Source organism: Lissotriton helveticus, chromosome 3_2 (assembly GCF_964261635.1).
Source record: "Lissotriton helveticus chromosome 3_2, aLisHel1.1, whole genome shotgun sequence".
In the NCBI taxonomy this organism is placed as follows: Eukaryota; Metazoa; Chordata; class Amphibia; order Caudata; family Salamandridae; genus Lissotriton; species Lissotriton helveticus.
The window spans coordinates 296,528,285-296,543,337 of record NC_136062.1 but is presented as its reverse complement, the minus strand read 5'-3'; the positions used below and the strand labels follow the sequence as shown (position 1 = coordinate 296,543,337).

At 47.7% G+C, this 15,053-nt stretch overlaps 1 protein-coding gene across 2 annotated transcripts in view; it reads left to right on the top strand.

Moving 5' to 3' along the window:
• TLN2 (talin 2) overlaps positions 1 to 15,053 on the top strand; it is a 1,508,116-nt gene that overhangs the window by 1,365,829 nt on the left and 127,234 nt on the right. For both annotated transcript variants that reach the window (XM_078684194.1, XM_078684193.1), the window contains one exon: positions 6,230 to 6,415. In XM_078684194.1, coding sequence (XP_078540320.1) covers positions 6,230 to 6,415 — 186 coding nt within the window. The remainder of the gene's footprint in view (positions 1 to 6,229; positions 6,416 to 15,053) is intronic.

Sequence of the window (15,053 nt, the reverse complement as noted above, 5' to 3'; positions counted from 1 at the left end):
CCTATCCTTCCGAACAGCAAATCCGGGATATTATCCTGGATTTCAATGAGAAGGACTCTGAGGTTGCTGGGTCTCATGGCCTCCTGCATCTTGCTGGTGGATCATGCCAGATGGCATATGCGGGCTCTGCAGTGGGACCTGAAGTTCCAGTGAGAGCAGCATCAGGGGAATCTTTCACAATACGTCCAGATCTCGAGAGAACTGCTCACTAACTGCAGTGATGGCTAACGAACCAAGATCGGGTCAGAGGCAGATCCCTCTCCCTTTCCCAACCAGATCTAACGATGGTGACACATGCGTCACTTCTGGGATGAGGCGGCCATCTGGGAGAGGCGGAGGTCAGAGGCGTCTGGTCTACGGTGGAGTCCGGTCTCTCAAGGGGAAAGTAGTGTAGGTGTTCACCGACAACATCACCACCATGTGGTACTGCAACAAACAGGGCAGGGTCATGGATCTTTTATCAAGAGGCTCTCTGCTTCTGGACAAGGCTATAACATCAGAACATTACCCTGGTGATTCAACACCTGGCAGGTTACCTGAGTGCCAGGGCGGACAAACGTAGCCGTCGGTGCCTAGTTGATCGCGAATGGCGTCTTCATCCGGAGGTGGCGCAAGGTATCTTTCAGCGATAGGGAGAGCCTTGGTTAGAAATCTGTTTGCCTCCGAATAGAACACTCAATGTAAGCAGTATAGCGTGTTGAAGTTTTCATGGTGATGCACGCTCTGCAACACTATTGGTCGTGACTGGAGCTTCGGCCTCCTGTACGTCTTCCCACCTTTACTACTTCTGACCAGAGTGCTCAAGAAGATCCAGCACGACCGGATGCAAGTCATTTTTGTAGCTCTGGATTGGACACAAAGAGTCTGGTGCCCCGACCTTCTGAGCTTGGCCATCGATCCTCCGATCAGATTGCCCCTTCTGGAGGATCTTCTGCCACAGCAGATGGGGAGGGTTCTTCACCCAAACCTGTCCAGTCTCCACCTCCTTGCATGGAGATTGAGCGGCGGCAGTAGACAGCTTTCAACCTTCCACCCGAAGTCTGTGATGTTATCTTGGCAGCCAGGCGTCCCTCCACTAAACAGTATAGGCCTGTAGATGCAACAAATGTGTGGCATGGTGCACAGCAAGGGCTATGGGCCCCCTTTCTGCTCCTCTGTTCGAGGTCCTTCTTTGCCCCAGCAGGGATCTGGCTTGGGCACTCTTAAAGAATATATTGCGGCTATCTCTGCTTTTTTTCTTTTGCTGCCAGAACAGCCTTCATTATTCATATCTCCTGTTGATAACAGATTCTTCAAGGGCTTATTCATCTGTTCCCTCCATCTTCTTTTGTAATGCCCCAATGGGACTTAAATCTAATTCCCACTATTCCTATTTGTGCTTCCTCCGAGCCTCTTCATAAGTGTCCCCTCAGGTTGCTGGATCTCGAATCTGCCTTCCTTGTTGCCATCACCTCTGCTCGCAGGCTTTATCTTCTAAGCCCCCTTTTCTTTCTGTCTATCTGGATAAGTGGTGCTTCGGACGAAACCTTAATTTCTTCCTAAGGTTGTTTCGCCTTTTCATGTAGGACAGTCTGTCACTCTAGCCGCGTTTTACCCACCCCCATATTCCTCCAAGGAGGAGAGACTCCACCGTCTGGACCCAAAACGCTCTTTGTCTTTTTATCTTGATCGCACAAAAGACTTCCGGTGCAAGATCAACTCTTCGTTGGCTGTGTGGGTGCCAAGAAAGGTTGGGCTGTTCAAAAGCGGACCATCTCCCGATGGGTTGTCCTTTGGGTCAAAATATGTTATGCTCTGGCGAGGAAGGAACCTCCTGTGGGGTTGCATGCTTATTCCACCAGAGCAACGGCGGCAACCATGGTGTTAGTACGTGGAGTCCCAATCCTTGACATCTGTTAGACAGCAACATGGGCATTCTCGCACATGTTTACCAATCACTATTGCCTGGATAGCCAAGTCCAGAGGGACGAGTACTTTGCTGTTCGGTCCTTTAGGACTTCCTGGTATGATCTTGGTTCGCAGACCCTCCTCCGGGGATGGTATTGCTGTGGTATCTATTCTAAGGTAAGGAATCTACAACTAATAGTCTCTATCAGATGTACAGGTTACTTACCTTCAGTAATGATGTATCTAGTAGAGACATATATTAATTTTAGATTCCTTATCGCCGCACCCATCCTTTCCGCTCTGGGAACTGATTTCTAGGGATAGGGACTCCCTTACAGGGCTCTACTTTTGACGCACCAGTGGTCAGTGTCTTTCATGGCTCTGCGCTTCTGGTGTGGAAAGTTGTTTTAAGAACTGACGTCAGCGGGCATAGACGGCGTCTATGGAGATCCCGCTACCAGCTCCTGTCACCCACGACGCCGACGATGGACGCGGAGCCGACCGACGCCACCTAACGATGCACAAGGGTCCTGCTGAAGAAAAAATCTCCTGATCCAGACTGATGCTTGGGGGAAATGCTAAGGTAGGGAATCTACAACTAATATATGTCTCTACCAGATACATCATTACTGAAGGTAAGTACCTTCTTTAAGACCAACTGTAGTTTTGCTACCTGTATTTTGATCTGCTAGTAAGAGCAGACAGAGTGTTGGGCTAGAGGCCTCCCAATTCAGCAGTTGGAGCTTGGTCTGGAAAGTAAAAACGTCAGGCTGGAAAAACCCAACTTTTCCAAAGAAGAGTGACCATCTTATGCACTCCGGGTCGAAATGGAACTGCAATGTACCCTTGTGTAAACCAGAAACGCACACAACTTCCACATGTGCACTCCTTTATACAAGAGCGAAAACAGATTTATGGGAGCTTGATAGACCTTATACCAGGGAAGCGTCAGTAGGTAGCAACCACCCACCAGTATAGAAATTACCTAACTGCCTGGACTAAGAAGCGGCTGTCACCCATCTCCTATCACAACATAGTCTGGATTAAGGGCTCAATAGCCACCCTGCATGGGATCGGGGAGTACACATTGGGTGACTCAATTATCGCTTGGATGACAAACGTAGAAAAAAAAAAAGGTTGAGGACTTCTAATGGATTTGCATGATTGTCCAGTTTCCAGTTCACTGGAGGATTGCACAGGGCTAGCTAGAAAAAAATGGACATAGCCGAAATGCATGCCTTTTTTTTAAATAAAATTGATACAGCCCTTTGTGAGGGAAGAAAGAGAATGAGGATGCCCTGTTTATGGGTCTTTTGGAAAGGGCCATGCACAGCAGGATGTGTGAAATAGTCTATTAGGAGTTGTTACCCCTCTGACCTATCTAAAAAGAAGAAAACTGTGAAAATCATACATTCTGATCACATTTTGATTTGCAGCAAAAATGCCCTATTAAATACAGTTGAGTGCTGCAAAATGTGTTTGAGCTGCAAAAGTGTCTGCGAGCGATGCTTGCATAGCAGTATGCTGCGCTCAAGATCAGCTTCAAGGGTTGTCTTACAGCCTACAAAAATCGTTCTATTGACAAATCTGGCTTCCCAGTCCAAGAGACCAGACTATGGAATATTCAGACAAGAAGTAAAAACGTGCGTATTCCCAAGAAAACCTCCCTGACTGCTGGAATTAGAGCAGGTATCACATTCTCAGGGCGTATGTGTGCCATAATCCAATCCAATTCGGAATTAACTTGCACAACACGGAGAAGAATGACAAAGTACTCTCGACCCGAAATGAAGAGATAGGTGTTCTTTTAGGCTTCACCCAATTACCTTCACCCAAAAATATCTCAGAGGTATGGAAACCACCAGTTGCATAGCAGATATTTCTCCCAAAATATTTCCGCCATAGCAATCCAAACAATTCATCACCGAGTAAGACAGGCCTTTCAGTTGAATGTATTATGAGTCCACGATAACTTGACCAAGCAATGACAGATGAGAAGACACCTGCCGTACACTGCTGGTGAACTGGAAGGCTCCAACGTAGGTCATCCCAGGAAGTCCCATTCTAACCTAATCACCCCTCGCCTTCCAATACTAGTCACTAGTCACAACAAGGACTGCTTTAACGCAAGCAATCCAGGCAGATGTTGTTCCCTGCCGTTTGCTGCCCAGTCTGAGTTTGTTTCCCACCAACAAAGAGAGCTCACAGTGGGTTCCTATCTACTGCAACCAGCATAGACTTGTACTGAAAGAAGGAAATTACAATCCGGTATCTGCAAAGCTAAGTCAGCCACCAGCCTACAACAAGAATAAAGCTGCAGGTCTGTCTCTCACACTGGCTTTATCCTTCACACCGCTAAATGCCACTCTGTATAGACAAGATAATAATGCTAATCTGGTCTCTCGCATGCGTCGCAAACAGGGTTACCACATCGCCACACTTGTTACTAGCCCCTTAACAACCACACCATCATGAAAGAAGTATATTGCTACCCACCTGGAGAGGCAATTTCTGCGTCTTCCCCCCCACAACAGACACACATAGGATTATACCTACAATACAGCCAAAATAGTGTTTTGAATTTAAAGTTATTGAACAACTAACTTGAACTGAGGTAATGCAACCTCCTTAGTTCTTTGTCGATTACTGATATGGAAGATACAAAAGGCAGCAAAATGGTCTTTCCTGCACGCCTTCCCCAAGCACTAGTGTCAAGCCTGAGAGGTTAGGCCAACGCCATTTGTAGTCACAGAGCCCAGCAAAGCAGGAGTGGCATGGAGAGGCTTTTAGGTTTCTTCCAGTGGCAGAATCGAATGTACTCCTCCTCTACTTTGTCAGTATTAAACAAGGAATGGGTCTCATCCTCGTCAAAGCAGGAGCATATTCTATGAATTGTGTACCTCCCCAGATGTTGTTACAGTGACTTCACCTTCCCCGAGTAGAATGTAGGTCCTCTGGTGCCACCTTCTCACTCAGTCCTAGAAAACATGTCCGTAGTCTCCACTGGACACTCGCTACTGGAAGAATTTGAGATTGTGCAGAAGAACAAAAGGATATTTGAGAAACATTGCCTGGCTTAATAGGGCCATCTGGTGAATGATCTTGAAAACCTGGCTCTTCAGGCAGGAGTGAGTCACTGATTCATCCCCTCCACACCGGCTGGCGCTGTGAGACCTACGGGTGATACAGGCGCCTAACAAATATCAAATACATACATACATACATTAGGTCTCAAAACCCAAATGGGCCTCATCAAAGAAAGGAACATTCTGGATTGCTTATTTTTGTTATGTTATGCAGACTTTTAGAGCTCACTATCACCCAGGAGGGTGTCCTGGTGCTGAGCAGATGGGAGTCTAGGCACACCAAGGGTCCAGTAAGTTACTCAATAAGCCAGGTCTTCAGCATCTTGTGGAATTCAAGAGGTGAGTAGGAGGCTTTTATTTGTAGCAGCAGGTCAGTCCACGCGTTAGGAGAAGGTTCGACCACCAGACCTAATTTTTCATATGCGTGCTGTTGGTGGTTATCAGAGATGCAGGGCTGGGTAAAAAGAACCGTATTGTTTCTCTACACTGAATATAAACCCTGTAATATAAGGCACATTCTGTGTTTACTGAATTAGGGTGATTATTGTGATGTGATGGGCGCCATTTGCTTAAATAAAAGATGCATGCATACATATGGTATTTCTATAGTGCAAACCTATCAAAAAGCAGCAGAACGCTGTACATGGTCAATGTAAGTACAGATTATAAATTATATGTATGTAAATCAAGTTGGATAAAATTGCCCGTTATTATAAATGATATGTATGTAACTCAAGTTGGATACAATTGCCCGTGATTGTGATGTTCTTTCAAGCCTGGGTGAGAGTGGGCACCCCCTGCCTGTCCCCTGCTGCCCTCTCGCTCCTGTGAAGAGGTTGCCTGTGGATTCGCAGTCCGCCGATGCCTCGAGCGAGCGCCACAGGATGCGGCTCCTGGCGGGGAGCACACAGTGCGTGGGGGGAAGGGCTGGGAGGAAGGCTGGTGCACCAGAATAGCACTGATGCAAATGTGAAGCCACTTCTCTCTCTTTATGTAAATGCATCTGGGTAGTCTCCGTGGCAGTGCTCGGTCCCACCGCTTCCCAGTGAGTGGGCTCGCGCTGCAGCGCTGCTCTGCACGGCTCTCCGGATTGTGTAGGTTTGCAGAGCGTCCACCGCAGCCGGTCATCCCCTGCCCCTCTGCATGGGGGTGCCGCAGCAGCGTTTCTTGGGGGGAGGCAGGGCACTGGTGGCGCGAGGGGGTCTGCCGAGGTACTGACGCCGCTTCCGCTTCTCCCCCCATCCCTCCCCCTGCAGGTGTTCCAGTCCAAGGAGGCCCCGGAGAGGACGTCCACACCTGAGGAATCCATCCGGATGACGAAAGGCATCACCACGGCAACGGCCAAAGCCGTGGCTGCCGGCAACTCGTGCAGGCAGGAGGACGTGGTGGCCACGGCCAACCTCAGCCGGAAGGCGGTGTCCGAGATGCTGACCGCCTGCAAGGTATGGGGCCCCCGGGGCCTGCACGGCGCGTGCCCCGCAGGCACAGGGATGCGTGGACCTTGGCTATGCATTGCAAGGGAGAGTGAATGATGTGCACGACTTCAGTGATGCATGCTTGTGTTTAGTTTTCAGGGATTCACCTCTTGTGTTGATACTGTAGTGAAGGGCCAGCGTCAGGCATTGGCCAGTGTAGAGAGCTGCCCAGGGCCCCGCGCTCAGCCCACCCACAGGGGCCGCTGGTCCTCTTACTCTTCCGCACACAAGGACAGCAGGACGCACGGTGTGCGTTCGGTTACTCCCTGTTTTAACCACCTCAGAGGACTGTCTCTCAGAAGGCCCCTTATGAGCTGTGAAAGAGCCCCCAGGCGATGGCTGGCTAGGAAGAGCCTCAGCCGAGGAGGGGGCTGGCCCAGGTACCTTCAAGGCAGCTTTTGGGATGAATTAACAGCTGCCACGCCGGGGATCTGCCCTGGGAGTGTGCCCTTGATGTTTACTCCTTCCATTAAGCTTGTTTCTGAGTGCTGACCTATAGTCTTATATTGTAGCACTGTTACTTACATTAATGGCTATACACGCTCATCATATTCTATTTAGGTGAATATACCTTGCTACTGGGCACTTCTCCCCTCCTCGTGGTAATAACCCCTCCACTTTTTAGACGCTTCTTAACCAGCAGCTTTTACATTGAATCTAAATATACTCAAGCTTTCAGAAATGGGAGCGGAGGAATATGGTCAGGAAAGGGAATGCCCAAGAGCACACGGTCTGGTCAAATTGGGGGCCAGGATTAAAAACCCCGTCTTATGCTTCCACAATTTTCCTAGACCTCAACTGAGGTGTCAGTGATTCTGCTGACCAGACCAAGGGGCCGCCCTTCCCAGGGAAATGTTACTGTGTTCTGGGCCCTACTCAACTTTAGAGAACAAGGTTTATTTCCATCACAGTCAAATGAAGTGGCAAATCTAAGATTGTGTATGAGTATGCCAAATATCCTATTGAATGACTAAAGCATCCCTACTGGACCATGTCCTGTGGCAGAGGGTAGTTACTGGGGACCATGCTGCGTAGATACTGATATTACCGCAGGTGTTTCCAGCATCACCAAAGACTGTCATTCGATCTAAATACTAGAAGTGTTCATTTTCTAAACTTGTCGCACAAAATTTGCAGTTAAGTACTACTCCAGGAAGCATGAATAGTAATCGACCTCGATAAACACAATCACCAGCATAGTTATTTCTGCACCCTCCCCAGGGCACTCACAGTGCCGAGTCACATCTGTGAGTCCCAGGAAAGGTGACTGTCCTCTCCAGGATTTTGCAGGACTTAACTATTGCTGTGAAGTACAGGGAAGAGGGGTCCCATACCCTAGGCTCACTTCCCTTTGGCTTTACGTCTCCAGATCTTGGTTGTGTGGTCTACGTGGAGTGGGCTGCCCTTACCTTGAGCTCATATCTATGGTGTGGGAATTTGAGGCCTAGGAAGTGGGAGCGCCTAGCAGCCTTAGTCCAGTGCTGAGAAACACATCCTTCTAAAGAAATTCAATCTAGCAAGAATTATACAAACTTGAAGGTCTGGGGTGGCTACACAGAATAAGAGCAAGAGAGCCTGATGTTCCTAAAATAATCTATGACTCTTCCCTATTATGCATTAGAAATCAGATAGTTGTGGGCACAGTTTCTGCAAAAAGAACATAACAGACAGGTAGATTTAGACAATTTGTTTATAGGATTAAAGATCCAAAATCAATGCATATAAGTAACATTTTAAGTAACTTTCTCAAGAGTCTTACAGCTTGCAGTATAAAACTACACATTTAGTCAAATTAAATCTTACTGCTAAATAAAAGAATCCATAAGGAAGATGGTTAAGGTTAGAATTCCTTCCACCAACAAAGGCAGGAGAGGAGGATAGTTCAGAAGAGTTTTCTTAGCATGGGCACAAGTAATCAAGTTAGAGTTAACTAGGGAAAAGTCCGTGGGCATAGGTAAGGGGGAGTGGAGCAATAATAATAAAAGATCAGGTCTGGTCTCTCACCAGACAACTCCAAATCGTCCAGCAGGTAAGTTCATCATCAAAGGTAACAAGCATTTGCAATGCAATAGGTCTCGCATTATGAAAGTTTGAGCTATTGGTCTTGTAAATGACAATTTTTTTTATTTATGTGTTGATTTTGAAAATAGCTAAATTAATAGCTTTGTCATTTTCAATGCCAATAGTTATAACTTTCGCACATGTGACGACTATAGCATTTGTAATGCAACATGTTTTGTATTTACGTGACTTAGATGTATTGATATTACAAATAGCAACGGCTTTTAATTTTTTAAAATAATTAATACTTAAATAAAAGTGATTGTAATTTATATTGGCAATAGCTTAAACTTTTGTAAATAACGTTTGTGAAGGTTATGTTCAGTGTATTTTATTGTGATGAAAATCCAACAACAGAAGTGAAATAACATCTTTTTGTGACATTTGTAATAAAGCTTGAAACATTGAGAGAACATAATTGAACCAGTTGTTGTTGAATGGTTGCACAGATTGATGCTGTGATGTCGCGGAGTGATGCTGGGATTGCGCTGAGTGATGCTGGGATTGCGCTGAGTGATGCTGGGATTGCGCTGAGTGATGCTGGGATTGCACTGAGTGGTGCTGTGGTGGTGCTGAGTGATGCTGTGGTGGTGCTGAGTGATGCTGTGGTGGTGCTGAGTGATGCTGTGGTGGTGCTGAGTGATGCTGTGGTGGTGCTGAGTGATGCTGTGGTGGTGCTGAGTGATGCTGTGGTGCTGCTGAGTGATGCTGTGGTGCTGCTGAGTGATGCTGTGGTGCTGCTGAGTGATGCTGCTGAGTGATGCTGTGGTGGTGCTGCTGAGTTCTCTCTGCAACTGCACTCTGCAACTGCACTCTGCAACTGCACTCTGCAACTGCACTCTGCAACTGCACTCTGCAACTGCACTCTGCAACTGCACTCTGCAACTGCACTCTGCAACTGCACTCTGCAACTGCACTCTGCAACTGCACTCTGAATCTGCACTCTGAATCTGCACTCTGAATCTGCACTCTGAATCTGCACTCTGAATCTGCACTCTGAATCTGCACTCTGAATCTGCACTCTGAATCTGCACTCTGAATCTGCACTCTGAATCTGCACTCTGAATCTGCACTCTGAATCTGCACTCTGCACTCTGAATCTGCACTCTGCACTCTGAATCTGCACTCTGCACTCTGAATCTGCACTCTGCACTCTGAATCTGCACTCTGCACTCTGAATCTGCACTCTGCACTCTGAATCTGCACTCTGCACTCTGAATCTGCACTCTGCACTCTAAATCTGCACTCTGCACTCTGAATCTGCACTCTGAATCTGCACTCTGAATCTGCACTCTGAATCTGCACTCTGAATCTGCACTCTGAATCTGCACTCTGAATCTGCACTCTGAATCTGCACTCTGAATCTGCACTCTGAATCTGCACTCTGAATCTGCACTCTGCACTCTGCATTCTGCACTCTGAATCTGCACTCTGAATCTGCACGCTGCACTCTGAATCTGCACGCTGCACTCTGAATCTGCACGCTGCACTCTGAATCTGCACGCTGCACTCTGAATCTGCACGCTGCACTCTGAATCTGCACGCTGCACTCTGAATCTGCACGCTGCACTCTGAATCTGCACGCTGCACTCTGAATCTGCACTCTGCACTCTGAATCTGCACTCTGAATCTGCACGCTGCACTCTGAATCTGCACTCTGAATCTGCACTCTGCACTCTGAATCTGCACTCTGAATCTGCACTCTGCACTCTGAATCTGCACTCTGCACTCTGCACTCTGAACTCTAAATCTGCACTCTGAATCTGCACTCTGAACTCTGAATCCACACTCTGAATCTGCACTCTGAACTCTGAATCCACACTCTGAACTCTGAATCTGCACTCTAAATCTGCACTCTAAATCTGCACTCTGCACTCTAAATCTGCACTCTGAATCTGCACTCTGCACTCTAAATCTGCACTCTGAATCTGCACTCTGAATCTGCACTCTGAATCTGCACTCTGAATCTGCACTCTAAATCTGCACTCTAAATCTGCACTCTGAATCTGCACTCTGAATCTGCACTCTGAATCTGCACTCTGAATCTGCACTCTGAATCTGCACCCTGAATCTGCACCCTGAATCTGCACCCTGAATCTGCACTCTGAATCTGCACTCTGAATCTGCACGCTGCACTCTGAATCTGCACTCTGAATCTGCACTCTGAATCTGCACTCTGAATCTGCACTCTGAATCTGCACTCTGAATCTGCACTCTGAATCTGCACTCTGAATCTGCACTCTGAATCTGCACTCTGAATCTGCACTCTGAATCTGCACTCTGAATCTGCACTCTGAATCTGCACTCTGAATCTGCACTCTGAACTCTGAATCTGCACTCTGAACTCTGAATCCGCACTCTGAACTCTGAATCTGCACTCTGAACTCTGAATCTGCACTCTGCACTCTGAACTCTGAATCTGCACTCTGCAACTGCACTCTGAATCTGCACTCTGAATCTGCACTCTGAATCTGCACTCTGAATCTGCACTCTGAATCTGCACTCTGAATCTGCACTCTGAATCTGCACTCTGAATCTGCACTCTGCACTCTGCATTCTGCACTCTGAATCTGCACTCTGAATCTGCACGCTGCACTCTGAATCTGCACGCTGCACTCTGAATCTGCACGCTGCACTCTGAATCTGCACGCTGCACTCTGAATCTGCACGCTGCACTCTGAATCTGCACGCTGCACTCTGAATCTGCACGCTGCACTCTGAATCTGCACGCTGCACTCTGAATCTGCACTCTGAATCTGCACTCTGAATCTGCACTCTGAATCTGCACTCTGAATCTGCACGCTGCACTCTGCACTCTGAATCTGCACTCTGCACTCTGAATCTGCACGCTGCACTCTGAATCTGCACTCTGCACTCTGAATCTGCACTCTGAATCTGCACGCTGCACTCTGAATCTGCACTCTGCACTCTGAATCTGCACTCTGAATCTGCACTCTGCACTCTGAATCTGCACTCTGAATCTGCACTCTGCACTCTGCACTCTGAACTCTAAATCTGCACTCTGAATCTGCACTCTGAACTCTGAATCCACACTCTGAATCTGCACTCTGAACTCTGAATCCACACTCTGAACTCTGAATCTGCACTCTAAATCTGCACTCTGCACTCTAAATCTGCACTCTGCACTCTAAATCTGCACTCTGCACTCTAAATCTGCACTCTGCACTCTAAATCTGCACTCTGAATCTGCACTCTGAATCTGCACTCTGAATCTGCACTCTGAATCTGCACTCTGAATCTGCACTCTGAATCTGCACTCTGAATCTGCACTCTGAATCTGCACTCTAAATCTGCACTCTGAATCTGCACTCTGAATCTGCACTCTGAATCTGCACTCTGAATCTGCACTCTGAATCTGCACTCTGAATCTGCACTCTGAATCTGCACCCTGAATCTGCACCCTGAATCTGCACTCTGAATCTGCACTCTGAATCTGCACGCTGCACTCTGAATCTGCACTCTGAATCTGCACTCTGAATCTGCACTCTGAATCTGCACTCTGAATCTGCACTCTGAATCTGCACTCTGAATCTGCACTCTGAATCTGCACTCTGAATCTGCACTCTGAATCTGCACTCTGAATCTGCACTCTGAACTCTGAATCCGCACTCTGAACTCTGAATCCGCACTCTGAACTCTGAATCTGCACTCTGAACTCTGAATCTGCACTCTGCACTCTGAACTCTGAATCTGCACTCTAAATCTGCACTCTAAATCTGCACTCTGCACTCTAAATCTGCACTCTGCACTCTAAATCTGCACTCTGCACTCTAAATCTGCACTCTGCACTCTAAATCTGCACTCTGAATCTGCACTCTGAATCTGCACTCTGCACTCTGAATCTGCACTCTGAATCTGCACTCTGAATCTGCACTCTGAATCTGCACTCTGAATCTGCACTCTGAATCTGCACTCTGAATCTGCACTCTGAATCTGCACTCTGAATCTGCACTCTGAATCTGCACTCTGAATCTGCACTCTGAATCTGCACTCTGAATCTGCACCCTGAATCTGCACCCTGAATCTGCACGCTGCACTCTGAATCTGCACGCTGCACTCTGAATCTGCACGCTGCACTCTGAATCTGCACGCTGCACTCTGAATCTGCACTCTGAATCTGCACTCTGAATCTGCACTCTGAATCTGCACTCTGAATCTGCACTCTGAATCTGCACTCTGAATCTGCACTCTGAATCTGCACTCTGAATCTGCACTCTGAATCTGCACTCTGAATCTGCACTCTGCATCCGGAATCTGCACTCTGCACTCTGAATCTGCACTCTGAATCTGCACTCTGAATCTGCACTCTGAATCTGCACTCTGAATCTGCACGCTGCACTCTGAATCTGCACTCTGAATCTGCACTCTGCACTCTGAATCTGCACTCTGAATCTGCACTCTGAATCTGCACTCTGAATCTGCACTCTGAATCTGCACTCTGAATCTGCACTCTGAATCTGCACTCTGAATCTGCACTCTGACTCTGCACTCTGACTCTGCACTCTGACTCTGCACTCTGACTCTGCACTCTGACTCTGCACTCTGACTCTGCACTCTGACTCTGCACTCTGAATCTGCACTCTGAACTCTGAATCTGCACTCTGAACTCTGAATCTGCACTCTGCACTCACAATCTGCACTCACAATCTGCACTCTGAATCTGCACTCTGAATCTGCACTCTGAATCTGCACTCTGAATCTGCACTCTGCACTCACAATCTGCACTCACAATCTGCACTCACAATCTGCACTCACAATCTGCACTCACAATCTGCACTCACAATCTGCACTCTGAATCTGCACTCTGAACCTGCACTCTGAATCTGCACTCTGAATCTGCACTCTGAATCTGCACTCTGCACACTGCACTCTGCACTCTGCACACTGCACTCTGCACACTGCACTCTGACTCTGCACTCTGACTCTGCACTCTGACTCTGCACTCTGCACTCTGACTCTGCACTCTGACTCTGCACTCTGACTCTGCACTCTGACTCTGCACTCTGACTCTGCACTCTGACTCTGCACTCTGACTCTGCACTCTGACTCTGCACTCTGACTCTGCACTCTGAATCTGCACTCTGAACTCTGAATCTGCACTCTGAACTCTGAATCTGCACTCTGCACTCACAATCTGCACTCACAATCTGCACTCTGAATCTGCACTCTGAATCTGCACTCTGAATCTGCACTCTGAATCTGCACTCTGCACTCACAATCTGCACTCACAATCTGCACTCACAATCTGCACTCACAATCTGCACTCACAATCTGCACTCACAATCTGCACTCTGAATCTGCACTCTGAACCTGCACTCTGAATCTGCACTCTGAATCTGCACTCTGAATCTGCACTCTGCACACTGCACTCTGCACTCTGCACACTGCACTCTGCACACTGCACTCACAATCTGCACTCTGCACTCTGAATCTGCACTCTGCACACTGCACTCTGAATCTGCACTCTGCACTCTACATATGGTATGTTATGCTTACATACGTTCCATATATCATCCATGTATATGCCACATTTAGTTAAGAATATATGTTCTGTTTAGTTACATTACTTTGTTTGTATACCCTTTTATGCTTCTCTAAAGTTATTTCAATGGGTGAAATGCGGAGCCTGGGTAGCAGGAAGGAGAAGATAAGAGAGTGCATCGAGTGCGGACTTGTGAGCAAGCGCCTTAAGCCATCAGGATGCTACTTCAAGGCACGTAGACAGGGTCGTAATACCCAATGATACTCGTAAAGGTAGCTACAAAAAATGGCGTTAGGTTGTGCACACACCCTGCAAAGATGCGTGTAGCGCCTGAAGTCACAAGTTGAACCTGGTGTTGTTCGCTACAATAGACAATAGTTATCAGTGAGGTTTGTTCCACCATGAAACGAAAGTTGGCTGCCGAGAGTAACAAGGCAGTGCTGGGAGGGGGGCTGCGCACCAACTGAAGTGCTCTGGTTGCACGGCCTGCGGCCGTGTGAAGTGATAAGCCTTGAACGGCCTGCGGCCGTGTGAAGTGATAAGCCTTTGAAGTATGGGAGTGTGGGAGGAGTGCTGCTACGGCCTGGGGGAAGCTGGCTGGGGAGGGGGAGGAGAAATGAATGTAAGGCTGTGGGGAACAGAGTTTATGGCCCAAAAGCGCGTGCCTGTGGCCACGTGAACTTCAAGAAAACTGCAAGGAACGAAGCCCTTGGTTTGACGAGGATTTCGAGCACTTGAATTCTCGATCCCTCAATGCGCTTGCGCGCATTGTAGGTCACGAGACCTAAAAAGGCAAGGGGCATGTAAAGATAGTCCGTCAATCAGGCTGTAGGCAATAAAGGGGAAGAGGCTCTCCCTCCTCCTAAGAGAGTCACATTTTATACTCCAGATCGTCCATTTGTGACATCAGTTGTCGCCATACGGTTGTCTGTCCATGATGTGACCAGGTACAAAATTCAAAACTCCAACATATTTTCCCATGTTGTTCACGAGAAACGACTGTCCATTCCGTCCTCCTAGGTTAGTAGACAAATAACTTAT